This window comes from Scyliorhinus canicula, chromosome 7 (genome assembly GCF_902713615.1).
Source record: "Scyliorhinus canicula chromosome 7, sScyCan1.1, whole genome shotgun sequence".
NCBI classification, from domain to species: Eukaryota; Metazoa; Chordata; class Chondrichthyes; order Carcharhiniformes; family Scyliorhinidae; genus Scyliorhinus; species Scyliorhinus canicula.
The window spans coordinates 34,871,786-34,890,049 of record NC_052152.1 but is presented as its reverse complement, the minus strand read 5'-3'; the positions used below and the strand labels follow the sequence as shown (position 1 = coordinate 34,890,049).

The window sequence follows — 18,264 nt, the reverse complement described above, 5'->3', positions numbered from 1 at the left end:
ATTTGGGAGCTGCGTCAGAAGGGTGTGGTGGGGCAGTGCGAAAGCGCGGGCTTTCCTCTGGTTTCCCGCGCTGCGGGGCTGGGGGGTGGAGACGGTGACGGGGGAGGCGGGGCCTTAACTGGTTCTTCCCCGCGCTGGAGTGGTGCCTGGAGGAGGGATAGATTGGGGGATGATCCCACTTCGGGAGGGGTCGGGCTATTGGCGGAAGTTTCCGGGGTCAGCAGAAGTTAGCTGACCCACGGAAGTACAATGGAGGATGGTTCGCGGCTGGGAGGGTTCCTAGCCTGGGGGGGAAGGGAGGGGGGAGGGGGGGGGGGGGGGGGGGGGAGAAGGGGAATACCGGGTTGCTGCTGGTAGGGTCAAGAAGGAGCTGGGGGGACAGAGGTGAGGTGTTGTCGCTATGGGGACTGGGTCGGACCTGAGGAAGGGATGGGTGGGGCAGGTTTTCCACTCTGGGTTGGATGTGAAGAACCGGGGGGTGCTGGCCTGGGGCGGGCAGTCGATGGGCTATGGCTAGCCGACGGGGGAGGTGGGCGGGATGCCCTCTGATCCGGTTGGTCACTTGGAATGCGAGAGGGTTGAATGGGCCGGTGAAGCGGTCGAGGGTACTGGCTCACCTGAAGGGGCTAAAGGCAGATGTGGCAATGCTTCAGGAGACCCACCTGAGGGTGGCGGACCAGGTCCGCCTGAGGAAGGGATGGGTGGGGCAGGTTTTCCACTCTGGGTTGGATGTGAAGAACCGGGGAGTGGCGATTCTGGTGGGGAAAAATGTGTTGTTTGAGGCATCGGAGGTGGTGGCGGATAAGGGGGGTAGGTATGTTATGGTTAGGGGCAGGCTACAAGGAGAGAAGGTGGTACTGGCTAGTGTGTATGTCCCAAATTGGGACGATGCGGGCTTTATGAGGCGTATGTTGGGACGGATCCCGGATCTGGAGGCGGGAGGTCTGATCATAGGGCTTTAATACGGTGTTGGATCCTTCACTGGATCGGTCCAGCTCTAGGATGGGTAGGAGGCCGGCGGCGGCCAAGGTACTGAGAGGGTCTATGGATCAGATGGGTGGAGTAGATCCATGGAGGTTTGTGAGGCCGAGGGCACGCGAGTACTCTTTCTTCTCCCACGTACATAGGGTCTACTCTCGGACAGATTTCTTCGTGGTGAGTAGGGGACTGATTCCGAGAGTAGAGGAGGCCGAGTATTCGGCCATCGCAATCTCCGACCACGCTCCGCATTGGATAGAGTTGGAGATGGGAGAGGTGCGGGACCAACGTCCATTGTGGCGGTTGGATGTGGGGTTGTTGGCGGAGGAGGTGGTGTGTAGGAGGGTCCGGGCAAGTATTGAGGGGTACCTCGAGGTGAATGATACGGGGGAGGTTCAGGTGGGGATGGTCTGGGAAGCCCTGAAGGCAGTGATTCGTGGGGAGCTGATATCCATCCGAGCACACAGGGAGAGGAGCGAGAGGGATAGACTGGTGGGAAAGATGCTGGAGGTAGACAGGAGGTATGCAGAGGCACCAGAGGAGGGACTGTTGGGGGAGAGGCGCAGCCTGCAGGCTAAATTTGATTTGCTGACCACTAGAAAGGCGGAGGCACAGTGGAGGAAGGCACAAGGGGCAGTGTACGAACATGGTGAAAAGGCGAGTAGGATGCTGGCTCATCAGCTCCGCAAGCGGGATGCGGCGAAGGAGATTGCTGGAGTGAGAGACAAGAGTGGAGTGGGAATGTGGTGCGGAAGGGGGTAGAGGTGAATGAGGTATTCAAGGACTTTTACGGGGAACTGTACCGGTCGGAGCCAACGGGGGAGAGGGGGGGAATGGAGAGGTTCCTTGACAGGCTTTCTTTCCCGAAGGTGCAGGAGGAGAAGGTGGAGGGGCTGGGTGCGCCGATTGAACTGGAGGAGCTAGTTGAGGGGATCGGGCAGATGCAGTCAGGGAAGGCACCGGGGCCGGATGGGTTCCCGGTGGAATTTTATGAAAAGTTTGTGGACCTAGTGGGCCCCCTGCTGGTGCGGACACTTAATGAAGCGTGGGAAGGGGGGACTTTGCCCCCGACGATGTCGCGGGCGCTGATCTCGTTAATTTTAAAGAAGGACAAGGACCCCCAGCAGTGTGGTTCATACAGGCCCATATCTCTCCTCAACGCGGATGCTAAGGTGCTGGCAAAAATCCTGGCCACCAGGATAGAGGACGGTGTGCCAGGGGTTGTGCACGAGGACCAGACAGGTTTTGTGAAGGGAAGGCAGCTGAACACGAATGTGCGGAGATTACTGAATGTCATCATGATGCCGGCGATTGAGGGGGAGGCAGAGATAGTGGTGGCGCTGGATGCGGAGAAGGCCTTCGATAGAGTGGAGTGGGGGTACCTATGGGAGGTGTTGGGGAGGTTTGGATTTGGTGAAGGGTTCATTAGATGGGTACGGCTGCTATATGAGGCCCCGATGGCGTGTGTGGCCACGAGTAGGAGGAGGTCGGAGTACTTCCGGCTTTACCTAGGGACCAGGCAGGGTTGCCCCCTGTCCCCCTTGTTGTTTGCACTGGCAATCGAGCCGCTGGCGATGGCGTTGAGAGATTCAGAGAGGTGGAGAGGCTTGGTGTGAGGTGGAGAGGAACATAGGGTGTCGTTGTATGCCGACGACCTGTTACGGTATGTGGCGGACCCAGTGGGAGGGATGCCGGGAGTGATGGAGTTGCTAGCTGAGTTTGGGACCTTTTCAGGTTATAAATTAAATTTAGGCAAGAGCGAGGTGTTTGTGGTGCACCCTGGAGACCAGGAGGAAGGAATTGGTAGGCTCCCGCTTAGGCGGGCAGGGGAGAGCTTTAGGTACTTGGGGGTGCAGGTGGCCAGGGACTGGGGGACTCTTCACAAGCATAACTTCACCAGACTTGTAGATCAGATGGAGGAGGAGTTCAAGAGGTGGGACATGCTGCCATTGTCGTTGGCGGGGAGGGTACAGTCCGTCAAAATGACGGTGCTTCCGAGGTTCTTGTTCCTCTTTCAGTGCCTGCCCATATTTATCCCCAGGGCCTTCTTTAGGAGAGTGACTAGCAGTATTTTGAGCTTTGTGTGGGCACATGGGACTCCGAGAGTGAAGAGGGTGTTCCTGGAGCGAGGAAGGAATAGAGGCGGGTTGGCGCTGCCCAACCTTCTGGGGTACTATTGGGCAGTCAATGTGTCAATGGTGCGTAAATGTGTGATGGAGGGGGGAGGGGCGGCGTGGAAAAGAATGGAGATGGCGTCATGTAGAGGTACGAGCCTGGGTGCCATGGCAACGGCACCGTTGCCGCTCTCCCCCAAGAGGTTTACCACGAGCCCGGTGGTGGCGGCGACCCTAAGAATCTGGGGACAGTGGAGACGGCATCGGGGCTCGATGGAGGCTCCACTGGGTGGCAACCATCGGTTCATCCCGGGGAACACGGATGGGGGATTGAGGGGGTGGCAAAGGGCGGGCATCAGCAAATTGAGGGACCTGTTTATTGGTGGGAGGTTCGCGGGCCTGGGGGAACTGGAAGATAAATTTGGCCTTCCCCAAGGGAACATGTTCAGATACCTGCAGGTAAAGGCGTTTGCTAGGCGACAGGTAGAGGGATTCCCTTTGCTGCCCTCGCAGGGGACGATGGACAGAGTGCTTTCGGGGGTGTGGGTCGGAGAGGGGAAGGTGTCTGACATCTATAAGGTAATGCAGGGCGGCACGGTGGCACAGTGATTAGCATTGCTGCCTACGGCGCTGAGGACCCGGGTTCGAATCCCGGCCCTGGGTCACTGTCTGTGAGGAGTTTGCACGTTCTCCCTGTGTCTGCGTGGGTTTCACCCCCACAACCCAAAGATGTGCAGGTTAGGTGGATTGGCCACGTTAAATTGCCCCTTAATTGGAAAAAATGAATTGGATATTCTAAATTTAAAAAAAAAAAGGTAATGCAGGAGGTGGAGGAGTTGTCAGTGGAGGAGCTGAAGGCTAAATGGGAGGAGGAACTCGGGGAGCAGATTGAGGACGGGACTTGGGCGGATGCCTTGGAGAGAGTTAACTCTTCCTCCTCATGTGCGAGGCTTAGTCTAATCCAATTTAAGGTGCTGCACCGGGCCCACATGTCCAGGACCAGGGTGAGTAAGTTCTTTGGGGGTGAGGATAGGTGCACCAGATGTTCGGGGAGTCCAGCGAACCATGCCCATATGTTCTGGGCATGCCCAGCACTGGAAGAATTCTGGAAGGGGGTGGCGGGGACGGTGTCGAGGGTGGTTGGATCCAGGGTCAAACCAGGGTGGGGACTCGCGATCTTTGGAGTTGCGGTAGAGCCGGGAGTGCAGGAGGCGAAAGAGGCCGGTGTCCTGGCCTTTGCGTCCCTAGTAGCCCGCCGAAGGATTCTGTTACAGTGGAAGGATGCAAGGCCCCCAAGCGTCGAGACCTGGATCAGTGACATGGCGGGATTTATAAAATTGGAAAAGGTCAAATTTCCCCTGAGAGGATCAATACAAGGGTTCTATAAACGATGGCAGCCTTTTCTGGACTTCCTGGCTCAGAGATAGGTAACTTGGTCAATAGCAGCAGCAACCGGTGGGGGGGGGGGGGGTGCACTATTGTAACTTTATAGTGTGTTAATTTGCGTTGTTGTTAAAATGCTGTTGTTCATGGAGGTGGGGCGAATGTATACGATTGTTAATATTATTGTTATTTTCGGTATTTTACTAAGGTGTGTCAATGTTGTATAAAATCAAAATTTTTTCAATAAAAATTATTTCCAAAAAAAAAAAATCAATCTTGTTCTGAAAGTTGTATGCATTCAAATAAACTTTTTATAATTATTCCCTTCTCTGACCATTTCCACGGGCGCACTCTTGTGTTTGTACGCTCTGTGCTTTTGGTCATTCTCTGGTTATTATTACCTGCATTGTTACCCAGGACTATGGCCCCATTCTTTCCTTTTAACTGTTTTGCTATTACATTGGTTCCTTTGCGGTTCAGATGAAGACCGCCCAACAGTACAGCCCCCTCTTTCCCCAGCACGGTACCAGTGCCCCATGAATCAAAACTCCCACACCAATCTTTGAGACACACAACTCACTGATCTTATTTGTCAAATGTCAATTTGCTCGAAGCTCAGGTAATCATCCTTTGTGAGTCTATCTTTTAAGTTAAGTCTCCAGCTGCTCATACACCCTCAACAGAACCTCTCCGATTCCTTCCTATGTCATTAGTGCCCGCGTGAACCATTAAAATTGGATCCTTTCCCTCCCACACCAAGTTCCACTCCAGCCCCGAGATGTCTTTAACATAAAATAAAAACAGAAAATGCTGGAAATACTGAGGTCTGGCAGCATCTGTGAAGAGAGAAACGGAATTAATGTCAAGTCAAATATGACTCTTCAGAACTGGACAAGATGTCCTTACCTCTGGCACAGGGCATGCAATGCAGCCTTCAGGACTCTTATTCTCAGTTGCAGAGAACAGTGTCCCTTCCCCTCCCAACTATACAGATCCCTACAACTACATTGATTTTTTTTCCCACCCTATGATCGCCTGCACCAGTGTATCATAACCAGTTTGATCATACTTCCTGCAGTCTCTGCTTACACTCACACAAACTGCAAGAACCTCAAACCTGTTGGACAATTGCAAGGGCTGAGGCTTCTCATTGCTATATTCTGGATTCCCATAGTTGTCTCACCTACAGTCACATCCTCCTACCCCTGATCATGGATCGAGTCTGAAGTACCTGGACTAAGGAGTGTGACTGACTCCTGGAACAAAGTGACCAAATGACTTCTCCCCTGCTTGACGCATTGCAATATCTGAAGCTCGGACGCCAGCTCACCAACTCAAAAGCCAAAGCTCCTCAAGCTGCAGACACTTACTGCATATAGGGTTGCTGTGAATCACAAGTATCCACCAGTTCTCACGTGTTACAGCTGCAAGACACCACCAGCCATGCTATCTTTATCTTATGTAACTAATTAGGCTTTAAATTTAGAATATCAAGCAACAAGTCTCTGTAGTTATACTTTGGAATTTACTTACTTACGCTTTAAATTTAATATAATACTTGCATTTTCTGAGAAAGCAATCCTTGCCATCTAAAGCCATATATGTGTTGTAGCAACCTACAACTATGTGTATTTTCGAGGGCAGTAAGGTGGCCTAGTGGTTAGCACAGCTGCCTCACGGCGCTGAGGTTCCAGGTTCGATCCTGGCTCTGGGTCACTGTCCGTGTGGAGTTTGCACATTCTCCGTGACTGTGTGGGTTTCGCCCCCACAACCCAAAAATGTGCAGAGTAGGTGGATTGGCCACGCTAAATTGCCCCTTAATTGGAAAAAATAATTGGGTAATCTAAATTTATATTTTTAAAAAACTGTGTATTTTCTGAAGTCAAAGGGATCATTTTTCTTTTGGAAATACAATTTTTAAGAGCCAAACTCAGTGGGAGTAAAAACAATTAATTAATAAATTACCTCTGGACTTCAATAGTGCCCATGGTCTCATACGCAAAATCACATTTATTGTCGATTTCAATAGCCTTGCTGATTAGCTCCAAGCCTTTATCCAAATCCTGTTTCCACTGAAGCTGAAGTAAACTAAAGTAAAGTAAATACCAAGTTGGTGTAAACAAAAAAAAGCAAAATAGATACAATTCAATAATTCTGCACAAACTGTTTATAAAAAGCAATGTTTATAGTGCCAAAGGAGGCCATACCAAATTCCCTCCATGCAAGAACATGGGATTGGCTCAAAATTGAAATAAAAATCATAGTATGAAAGTACAACATAGGTTTCTCTAATGGTTTAGAAAATCAAGTTAGTGAATAAAAATATGCAAACCTAGTAGGACTTGGATTTGAACTATGGGTTTGCTGATCTGAGCTGATATAGAACAATAAACAATAGTGAACCCCGGCATTTCTGGGATAGGGCGGGGGAAGAAACACTTTGGATTGCTATTCAGACTCCTGCTGGGAATGTGCTTGCACAAATGTAGTTTTGTGATAGGAATGGGCTTGACAATGCTGCTCGAACAATTGGATTATCTACTTAGAGCTGCAGCCAAGGCCCATGCCCAAGAACTCACACTTGAGAAAGGTGTTGGAGAGCATCATGCACAATGTGTCCTCAAAGAAAATAACGCAAGAAGATAACATTGAAAATAAAATAAATGTTGTACACACAAGCTATAAAGAACAGGAATTTCTCTGGGGAAATCCCGGAATCTGAATAGGCTAATTTCAGCTTTTTTAGTCACTCATGGAATGAGTATGTTGTTGGCAAGGCCATCATTGATCACATATCCCTTATTGACTTTGGGCAGGTGCTGTTGAGCCACCTTCTTGAAAGGCTGCAGCCTAGGTGGCTTCGGCATTTAAGCTTCTTTTGATAGCTAGCAGTGATGGTGTACAGCAAAGAGTATGAGCCCAGAGTTCCCAGACCTGACTGGCACCTTCAGTGGAAATTTCACATGTGCAGAGTTGACGCTTGTCCAGAATTAAAAGGGCACTGGCTGGCTGGCCAGCTTAACTCAAGCATGAGAGTGCACCATCAGCTGCAGAGGTAGGAGGAAAAATAATGGCACAGGCAAGGAAATTGCTAACTTTCACACCAAATTCATCTTAATTATCATGCACGGCAATAGAAAAATAAATGGAAAATCATTCTTAGGCATCTGTCAATACCAATACCTTTGGGCCAAATGATTTGGACTGACAAATTTCCCGAGACAATGCCCATATCAGCATTTATGGAGGCTTTCCTTCCCAGCTCTATCAATGTCTATTCTTTAGGATGGCTTTCAGCAATGTTTGCAAAGGATCTAGTGCTAAATTGAAGTATTTTAGGGTAGGCTAAACAGTGAAAACAATGCTAGAAATTTTCAATTATGCTGGTTTCTAATACAATACTGAAAACAATTTTAATGCCATGTGTGTATGCATTGGCTGAAGGCAGATCCAGCACGCATTGCTGGCAATACTTCATTTTGAGCTGTTTTCTTGGCAGCTTTTGTTAGTGGTGGTTTGTCATTATGGTCCATTCTCAGGGGCAGATCCTGAGGCTACCTCAGCTGAAACTGGAATCAAATTCACACAGTTGGAAGTTATTCTGAACCACTCGCTAGGTGTCTAGTCATTGGTGCTAACCAGCCCCCATTGACATAAATTGCAGGGAAGGCACAGCTCCTATATGCTGTGGTACACCTCAAAATGTGTGTGTGTACAGAAATTCAAACTCATGACAAATGGGCAATTTTTAAAAAAGTATCTGATTATGAAAGATACATGGTCAGGTTTTTATATAGTCATTGGTTGATTATCCTGGATAAATACATAAACTCTCCATTCACTTCTACTCAGTGCAGAGGATTAATTGGAGTGTTAGCACAACGTATTTGGCTCTGATAGGAGGTGGTACAGTTAAAATTACTGGGTTTATTACAAATCTTAAAAAATACTTACCCTTTGTGAACATATGTTGTTGCATTATCTGGTTCTAGTTCAATGCATTTATCGTACATTTCATCTGCTTTGCTAAAATGTTGCTGGTCAGTTAAAGCCTAGAACAAAATTATTTCTGTCAAAAGTTGCACTGTTATCTAACATACATCTCAGACAAGTTCGTAATGGTGGGGTTCAGAATGCTAGTCAACCTGAATAAGTAACTGCATCAACATAACATCTCTCACATCTTGAAGGCATTGCAATAAACTTCACAGCCACAAATTCTTTGAGGTCGAATTGCTTCCAATATGTTGAAAAACACTTCAACCAATTGGCGCACAACAAGGTTGCAATCAGCCACAAGCTTGGTGGCTAGTTAATTTGTTTTGATGGCATTGGTTGCGTGACAAGATATTGGCCTGGACACCAGAAGATCCAGCCGTTCTTCAATGAACAAGTGACTTTTCACTTCTTTCTGAAATGTGGGGCAGGATACGATTTCTTTTTGTTTCTAAATGTTTTTATTCTCCATTTTCACATTTTCCTCCAAAATTTACACCCCACCCACAAACAGTAAACGGTAACAAATACAAATAACAAGATCCCATCTTCCCACCACCGCAAACAACGGCCCACCTGTCAATATATGCATCCAATAAAGCAAACCTCCCACGGTGGAAACAAAAAGCAAAGGAGAAAAAGAAAAAAGGAGTCGGGGACCGCCCATGGTCACCATAGAGTCCACCCACCCACACACACACAACGCCGTCCAACCTCTGAAAGAGTGCCGTACATGATACCCAAGAGTTGTAAACCCCGCTTGCCCCCCCCCACTCCTTCCCAACTCCTCCCATCCACTACCTCTTGTAAAACTCCTTCCCCCAACCTCGGTTCCTTCCCCTCCAACTTTCCACCCCGGCTAGACCACCCAGACCCTGTTCTGCTAGGCTCCGATGGCCGCAGCCCCTCCCCCCACCTCACACTCCCGTTCACTGAGAGTTGTAAACCCCGCCCGCCCCCCACTCCTTCCCAACTCCTCCCATCCACTACCTCTTGTAAAACTCCTTCCCCCAAACTTCGGTTCCTTCCCCTCCAACTTTCCACCCCAGCTAGACCACTCGGACCCTGTTCTGCCAGGCTCCGATGGCCGCAGTCCCTCCCCCCACCTCACACTCCCGTTCACTGGCCGGCTTACGCCGGCCAGCGTGGAGGCCCTCGCCCGGATCCCTTTCCCACTTACCCGACCCTAGGAAAGTCCAAAAATCCCCCTTTTAGCGCACAAACCCCGCATATCCACCTACATCCCAAAGAGCCCTCACTTTGAGTGCAAGTCCCATCACTTTCCTTGTCCAAATATATACAATATCGGCTTCTTCAGCCCATACACCCATACGCAATATAGTCATGAGGTTACATCGGCACATGGCCATTTCTCAATTTCTCAGTTCTGCCACAGTCCTTCTGCCTTTGCAAACCCCTCTGCTGCCTCTGCCGTTCCAAAATAAAAGTCCTTGAGCTTGTAAGTCACCCTCAGCTTCGCTGGATAAACAATGTCGCACTGCACCGTGCTAATGTACAGTGCCCTCTTCACCCGGTTGAAAGCAGCCCGCCTCCTCACCAGCTCCACCGTAAAGTCCTGGTATACACGTATACCAGCTCCAGCCCACTGCACCACCCATTTCTGCTTGGCCCAGCACAGGACCTTCTCCTTCACACTGTACCTACGGAAGCACAGAGTCACTACCCTTGGCGGCTCACTCGCCTTTGGTACAGGCCTCCACGACCAATGAGCCCGATCCAGTTCATATCGGGAGGGATCCTCCCCCTCCCCCAATAGTTCCGCCAGCATCGCAGCAAAATACTCAGTCGGTCTCGGCCCTTCAACTCCTTTGGGCAGCCCCACAATCCTCAAATTCTGTCGCCTGGACCTGTTATCCAGGTCTTCCAATTTTCCTCGCAGATCCTTGTTCACCTCCATCACCTTCCGCATCTCCTTCTCCATCGTAAGTTGATCACCATGCTGCAATAATGTCTCCTCCACTTCCTTCAGCGCCTCCCCTTGCTCCCCCACTGCACTCGCCACCGCCGTCGTCACCGGGAAAATCGCCTCCTCCACCAGCACACTCAAAACCTCCCTCATCTCCTTCCTCATGTCTCCATGTATTTTGTAAACTGCCTTTTGAATTCCGCAGCCATTACCGTAGTTATTTCTTCAGCTGTAAGCAATGCGGCTTCCCCTGATGCTCCAGCCTCCATTTTCCTTAGTGACCCCACGGTGACCTTTCTACTCCCCAACGAACTTTCAGCTGTTTTCACAGCCGTATTCTTACTGGACCTCGACATATCCCTTCCCTGTACTTTCTCCTGGCCTTCACTGCCCCTAGGACCGGGCGTCAATCCCCGACAATGCCGTTCCCGAACGGGAGCCCTCCAATGCGCGGCTGCCTCCCGCCCGCCGTCACCGGAAGTCAGCCGTCACCGCTTCTTCAATGGCCTTTGAGAGATCTTTTCACAGTTGTTCCCTCTGCTGCTAGAATTCAGCTTTCATAAAGGCCCTCAAGTCAGCTTGAGGCCTTTAAGCTCACCCTTCCCCCGCCTGTATGCTGGAAGAGGCTTTTGTCTCTGCTGTAGCTTCAGCCAAATCTTTCACTGTTTTTGCGGGTCTGGTAACCAAGAAACATACCATTCCTGGGGGAATGTACTCCTCCAACATTCACCTACACCTTTACATCAAAATTCCACCCCGTATTGCTTAAAAAAAAGAGCTCTTTTCTGTAACCTTGGACAGGAGCTGCCTTGTGTGTGACTACTTACTCCATGGTGCACACCGGAAGCCGGCAGGATACGATTTCATAATTAGATTGGAATCAGTTGATAACTTAGCCAAGACCAAGACACTGGCCTCTAAACAATTGGATGCTGAAATGAGACAGCAACCCTTGTTTGGATATTGCAAGACTGAACCTCATGGGTTGAGTGCCTTTTCTAAGCATGCCGTAGAATTTTAGAATAAACAAAAAATCTTAGTATCATCACAACAGTTTGACGGATGTGCATTTTAAATAAATTTGCTGATATTTGCAACTGGATATAGAAGTCTTGAAATGTTAAATTTTCTTTATCCCTCTGAACACAAATACGGAAATATGATGAATGTTGAAGGTTTACCTGCGCATATAATGCATAACCCTCTGCACAGTTAGGAAAAGTTACAATAACATCTTCAAAGCCTTTCACAGCCACTTGAATCTGCAACGGATTGCTTCCAGTGTAGGCCTGACGATACTGGAAGAAAACATATGACAGAACCTATTTCAGTTGGTATAAAGTGACATGGGATTTTTTTTGTTGGAAATGCAAATTTACACATTTATTCTTTTGATCAACTACAAGATATCAACTATTATATAATGAGCTGATGATTGTTCAACATTAAATCTTACAGTACTCTCCATATAGCATAATATGCTTCCACATTAAGAGCCTGACTTTATAGATTTCTAGGATGGTTAGTGCAGGGATGATGCCGAGTAAATCAATATCCAACTTGGCAGACTCAAATTAGCTCAGAAGGTGTGGTGAATGCCATTATCAAGATCTATAGCTATTATTGATATTGCGTTCATGATCAACTCCGCATCACTTAGACCCCATAACCTTGGTTTGAGACTTATGGAAAAACGAAACATCTTTATCTGCCAATAATCTAGAGCTCAACTCCAAAACTCTCAGTTTTGTGCGTGTAGCCGGTAGGAATGTAAGAGAATCTGGAAGATGGGATAAAGGTACGGTTGGTGTGATCACTTGAAGATAGAGGGAGGTGACAAGCCACAGATTTAGGAGAAGGGAGCTAGGTGACTGAAGGTTGGTCATTCATGGTGCAGTAGAACATGAGAAGCAGGTTGTTAGTGGGAAGAGTGGGATGAATGCAAGGAACACAAGGCCAGAAAAGATTGAAGTTCGAGGAGCAGGACCATGAAAATGGTCAATTTGGTGAACCACAATAAGCTAGTGGTTCTTGGCAAGGATCTACGCGATGGGGGACACAAGCATCAGTGCAGGTAAGGACAGCATCCTTAATGATTTACGGTTTTTGAATGATTTAAGTGGGAAGCTGCCAAAACAAATAACTGGATAAGTCCAGTCACTTGAAGACTCGTTGCTCAGTGGTGAGTAACATATCAGGGTTCCACATCAAACCGTGGTCAGAGAAGGAGATGGAACAGAGGCATGTAATTTGTTTATGAGATAGGAAAGACGACAGGCTCACAGACATTACATGGACAAAATTTGGCTCGTTTAACTATTGAAGTCAGACCAGTAGCTGAAGATGGTGGCATCGTTAGGAAGATTCATGGAACTCAGTGAGGAACCTGTGTGTCCACCAGCATTCACATAAAATCTGTCACTATCCTTCCAGATAACATCAGCTACTGGGTAGCATGTACATCGTCAATAACAAACTCTAAGCAACCTTAAAGGAGTAACTTACAATGCTGCTGTTGGAGTGAGTTCCAAGGACAGAGGCACCTGAATTACATATTATATTATTTTCTATTATACCAAGAATGTATAAATCTTAGTTAAAATAAGAGTATCCTAACTAAAATGGAGTATAACAGTTTGCAGAGGCACCATGGGGCTTGCTTAGCCATATTTTTGCAGAGGGTCAGTTCATACAGAGGATAGCTTATTCAGCAGAACTCCCCTTATCAGCTGTCCCAGGCAGTTGTCTCTGAATAATGGAACCAGCTAAAGAAAATCAGGACAAGGAAGTCTCAAGTTTCTGAGTTATTGGAAAGGCCCACGGTCAGTTGATAAGGGGTCTGGTAAACATCATTATAGGGTCTCTGCCTATCCAGGAGATGATCACGCAGCCCCATCATGTCTCGTAACTAATTTCATTGGAGCTATACGTAATCTATAATCTGTACAATTGGCACGTGTCCAGCCGAGGTGGGCTGAGTTACTGTTTTGAAGCTGTATGAGTATTGATGATTTCTGTTGCTCAATGGAGAAGCACATGGTGTGCCCTGCAATTACTCCCAGCTGGCATAATCAATAAACTGTTTGACATTTGGAACAGACCCAAACACAGAGATTCTTCCGGATTCATTCCCGCTAACACTGCTACCAGCAATATGCCGGTCAGAAGAGCAAATTTTTAAGACTTTAAAGACTGTTAAAGATCCTTTCTTGGAAAAATATTACAGCAGCTGTGCTGTGCAATAAGTCACCTGTAACTAATTTTCCTGAACAAAATTAGAACTAGATTGCTTACCAATGCAAAGCATTTCTGGGCCTGAGCCAGAGCAGAGTCTGGTCGTAATCTAATGCATTCATCAAAATCGTCAACAGCCTCCTCAACGTTATCAAGTAAAATCTTCAGCTGTAAGCAAAAATGTAGCGTTACTGCATAATTGTATAATCTGCATCAACTTCAAAAGTAAGGCAGACATCAGTGTCTGTCCGTTCTCCCTCCTTCCAAGCTTTCGAGGTTAAGTATAGAACAGAAAATGGAGGGAATGAAGAGGAAAAAAGGGCTCTAGACTAATCTGTTCCTTTCCAAACAGCTTCTTCCATCATTTCTTGAATGGGAGTGTCTAATGGATGTCAGGAATATCAGCAATGTGATCTGAAAGTTTATTCCAGTTTACCATCATCAACCAGGGATGGACAATAAACGTAGCTATGTCAAAATTGCTGGCATATCCTGGTTACAGATAAAAATAAGACAACATTGTAGTAAAAGTACAAGTTCACTTCTTCAAATAATCAAAATTTGCTGGCTGCTTTAGGTCCAAAGAAGTGAGGAGGTTATGAGGATAGGACAGGGGGTGGGCTTAGGTAGGGTGCTCATTTGGAGGGTCAGTGCAGACTTGATGGGTCAAATGGCCATCTCCCGTACTGTAGGGATTCTATGGATTTCTATGCACAATTTTTTGAGATAGGTCCAGGGATTTGTAACTCTTCCTACCTGACCTCGATGATGGTAAACATCAGCATTTTGAGGATCAATATCAGCAGCCATGTTGAAATCTTGCGTAGACAGTTGAGATTGCTGCTGCTGCATGTACATGCTTCCACGCTTGATCAATGCATTGGCACGCAGCTGGAGAACAACCACAAACAGTACCACATCATAAGTTCTTCTCATTATGCACATATATTATATGAGAGACTAGTCATATATTCTTACACTCAAGTCATCCAAATTTTGATAGCCATTAAGATAACGCTGTTACTCCATGTCGCAGAAAGTGAACAATAATTCTGGCTTTATACATGGAAAATGTTCACTTAAGGAATTACTGAGACTTAAGAGCTACTTTCTCTTTGCTGGATTAGGAAACTTCATCAGTCACCACACACTGCATTGAATCGACTAACTGCAATGCAGCTGCTTTTGTGTGCGACTTACCTTGACAGGGTTAGCTTTATTTTTAAACTATTATATCTGAAAAATAAATCCCAAGCACGCTCATCCTAATAAAAACTGCAGAATTTCTTTATGACAGATACAAGTTCTAAACTTTTGCCTGTAGCATGCCTCAGTGATATTCATGCTGTATTTAAGTAACTGAACAAGAGAACCATTTCTTATTGGGTAGAATGACCAGACACAAGTCTCCTTATCTGCTGAGAGCATGAAGTAACATAAACTGGTCATGAAGTATCCGAGTTGTGTTTATAGTTAATGAGAAAAGTACCTTTTCTGCAGTTTAGTATATGCACCAGGGACCTGGGTTCGATTCCTGGCTTGAGTCACTGTCTGTGTGGAGTCTGCACATTCTCCCAGTGTCTGCGTGGGTTTCGTCCGGATGCTCCGGTTTCCTCCCACAAGTCCCGAAAGATGTTCTTGTTAGGTGAATTGGGCATTCTGAATTCTCCCTCTGTCTACCCGAACAGGTGCCGGAGTGTGGCGACTAGGGAATTTTCACAGTAACCTCATTGCAGTGTTAATGAAAGCCTACTTGTGACACTAATAAAGATTATAAGATTATTATACTCGTCAAAGTAACGTTTAGTCAAAGTTGATGTTAATTTGTTTCAATAAGTTTTTTTAAAAGCCATATCTAGAGTACAGAAAGTGGCCATTCAGCCCATCGAATCTGCACCGGCCCTCTGAAACAGCACCCTAACCAGGCTCCCACCCTCTCCCTGCAACCCTGTAATCCCACCTAATTTGCACATCCCGTACAGCCCCACGTCAGGGACGTGGCACCCACGGGCATACGGCCCCACGCCAAGGACATGGCACCTCCTGGCGCACGGCCCCACGGCAGGGATGTGGCAACCCAGGGGCGTACGGTCGCAAGTCAGGAACATTTAAACAGGGGGTTACGTCTGGACCGTGGAACCCAGGGGATATGGTCACATGTCAGAACCGTGGAAGTCAGAAATCTGGCCTGTAATCTGGGAGAAGGGTGGTGGTTACAGGAATTCTCCCAATAACTGGGTCTGTGATGATTCTACTCGTGACAATAAACTCAAGGGATGTGAAAAATCCTGTCTCCTGTGCCATTAATAGGACATTAAGAGAGGAACCTGAGATTTGACAGGATTATGCAGATAGAAGGTAACTTTGAAGACAAAGCTAATCCAGCAAATATTTGGAATACACCAACAGCCCTGCTCCTTCTCGCTCCATCCTTCCTGATTAGCTTCAAGCATGGCTTGCGGATCAAAACCAACCAGATGCATACTTATTTTGAACAGAGACCTTTTAAAACCAGAAATTGTGAACAACACCGTTGTCTCCTGAGGAACAACCAAATTAAGGAGCAGCAACTTTAATTGCAATATCAGCACCAAAGGAGCATCTGTATGTGGAGCTTGAATGTGTGTACATGCTTTTGGATGTTGGAGTGGTTTATTATTTTAGCCAGATGTTGAATTAAGCCAATTTCTTTCTTCATTAAAATCAAGGAAAACGTATGATCCGTTCTTTTAGGATCACAGTGCAGAAACAGGTAACCACTTTACAGAATTGGGAAGGACATTCTTTTAAATTAACAAAAGCTGTTACGATCAAACACGGGAGTGGGAAAACTGGAGTTATTCACCACCTCCTCACCTGATCGGAACAAAATAAAAATCAATAGATACGAAGTACGTTTCTCTCATTCTTCAAACGCGGTTTTGTACTATTTATTTTAACTAATCATGTCAACTTGGTTTAGCTGCAGCATTCTCACTCGAGTCAGATGTTGTACGTGTCAGGAAAATCGTGATGACATGAGAAATCAAGGAAATCCAGTAAAATGGAATGTGTTCTGCTGGTTACATGTTCTGAAAAACTATTCAAAAATGGAAGCTGTGTAATGGCAGGGACAGTTTGGTTAGGTCAATGGAACTTAGCAACACTAAAATAGATGTTTAGCTATGGCAAGTTGGTAAGAAGGGGCAATAGATCATCAAGAGTTTGAGTGAGATGTCAGAGGTTCAAAGGCGGAGACACAGTGTAAGATCATAAGACATTGGAGCAGAATGAGGCCATTCGGCCCATCGAGTCTGGTCCGCCATTCAATCATGGCCGATATGTTTCTCATCCCCATTCTCCTGCCTTCTCCCCGTAACCCCTGATCCCCTTGGTGTGAACTTTGCATTTGCACTCAAAGGTGGACTCACAAAATGAATGTAATTATGTTTGACTTCTGGGGAGGTTAGTTCAGATCAGGAAATATCAAAAGAGAAAACGGGGTATCAGAAGCAATTTCAACCTACATAAAGGGGCTTTTTTGGTGACCTCAGCCGATAGTTCGAATAGCTGTAAGAACTCCCAGCGAGCTGTCTGTGAAGAAAGCCTGCTTGAACAACCACCTGTTTTGTCCTACATTGGAAGCTACCCAACAGATATAACTGCCTGGTGTGATAACTATTATTGAGTTTTGCTAGTTTTTGCTTGGGGAGAATTCGCACCGAAATTCAGGAAATAAAGATGTTTGGGATTGGGTAAAGTTAGGGATACTGTGTATAGCCCCCGAGTTAGTTAAGTGTACTTCTCGTTGACTGCACTATTATTTATTTTATTGCTTAGCAAATATTGTATTTATCATAAAAACGTCTGGGACATCAGTCTCTATTTCTCAGATCTTACCTCATTATATCTAATGGCAAAATCCAGTTGAGGGCAACTGTTTCCCAGATTCCCTTCTAAGATTTGGAATTCCCTGATATTTATCATCAGCCGTGCTCTTAACTCATGTTCAAGCCCGACTCTAAACACTTAACCTAGTTAGCAGGGAATACGACGGTATTGTTTTTCAAATTTGGTCTTAAATGGAGGCCCCATGTACAAACAGTTTTGGCACTTTATGAAGAGTACTTCTCCCACTGTCCTACCAACATTGATCTATCACTCAACTAACATCCTCAAAACAAATTAATTGGCCACTTATTTTATTGCTGTAAGAAATTGGTTGCTTTTTAAAATTTCATTTGTGGAATGTGGGTGTCGCTGGTTCGGCCAGCATTTATTGCCCATCCCTAATTGCCAAGGTGGTGAGGAGTTGCCTTTGTGAACCACTGCTGTCCCAGAGGTGTAGGTACATCCATGGTGCTGTTAGGGAGGGAGTTCAGGATGTTTCCCTAGCGACAGTGAAGGAACGGGATGGGTGACTTGGAGGGGAACCTCCAGGTGGCGGCGTTTCCAGGTATCTGCTGCTCTTGTCCTTCTACATGGTAGTGGTCGTGGATTTGTACGATATCACCAAAGGAACTTTGGCGAGTCACTGCAGTGCATCTTGTAGATGATACACATGGCCACCACTGTTCGGTGGTGAAGGGTTTAAATGTTTGTGGGGGTAGCAATCAAGTGGGCTGCTTTGTCCTGGATGAGGTCAAGCTTTTT

The 18,264-nt window shown here is 46.7% G+C and overlaps 1 protein-coding gene across 1 annotated transcript in view; it reads right to left on the bottom strand.

Annotated features, from left to right (window-relative positions):
* Positions 1–18,264, bottom strand: part of tomm70a (translocase of outer mitochondrial membrane 70 homolog A (S. cerevisiae)) — a 54,050-nt gene that overhangs the window by 13,883 nt on the left and 21,903 nt on the right. The window contains exons 7-11 of the mRNA XM_038801736.1: positions 14,389–14,523; positions 13,693–13,800; positions 11,580–11,696; positions 8,430–8,527; positions 6,441–6,563 (exon numbers count right to left, since the gene is read on the bottom strand). Coding sequence (XP_038657664.1) covers positions 6,441–6,563; positions 8,430–8,527; positions 11,580–11,696; positions 13,693–13,800; positions 14,389–14,523 — 581 coding nt within the window. The remainder of the gene's footprint in view (positions 1–6,440; positions 6,564–8,429; positions 8,528–11,579; positions 11,697–13,692; positions 13,801–14,388; positions 14,524–18,264) is intronic.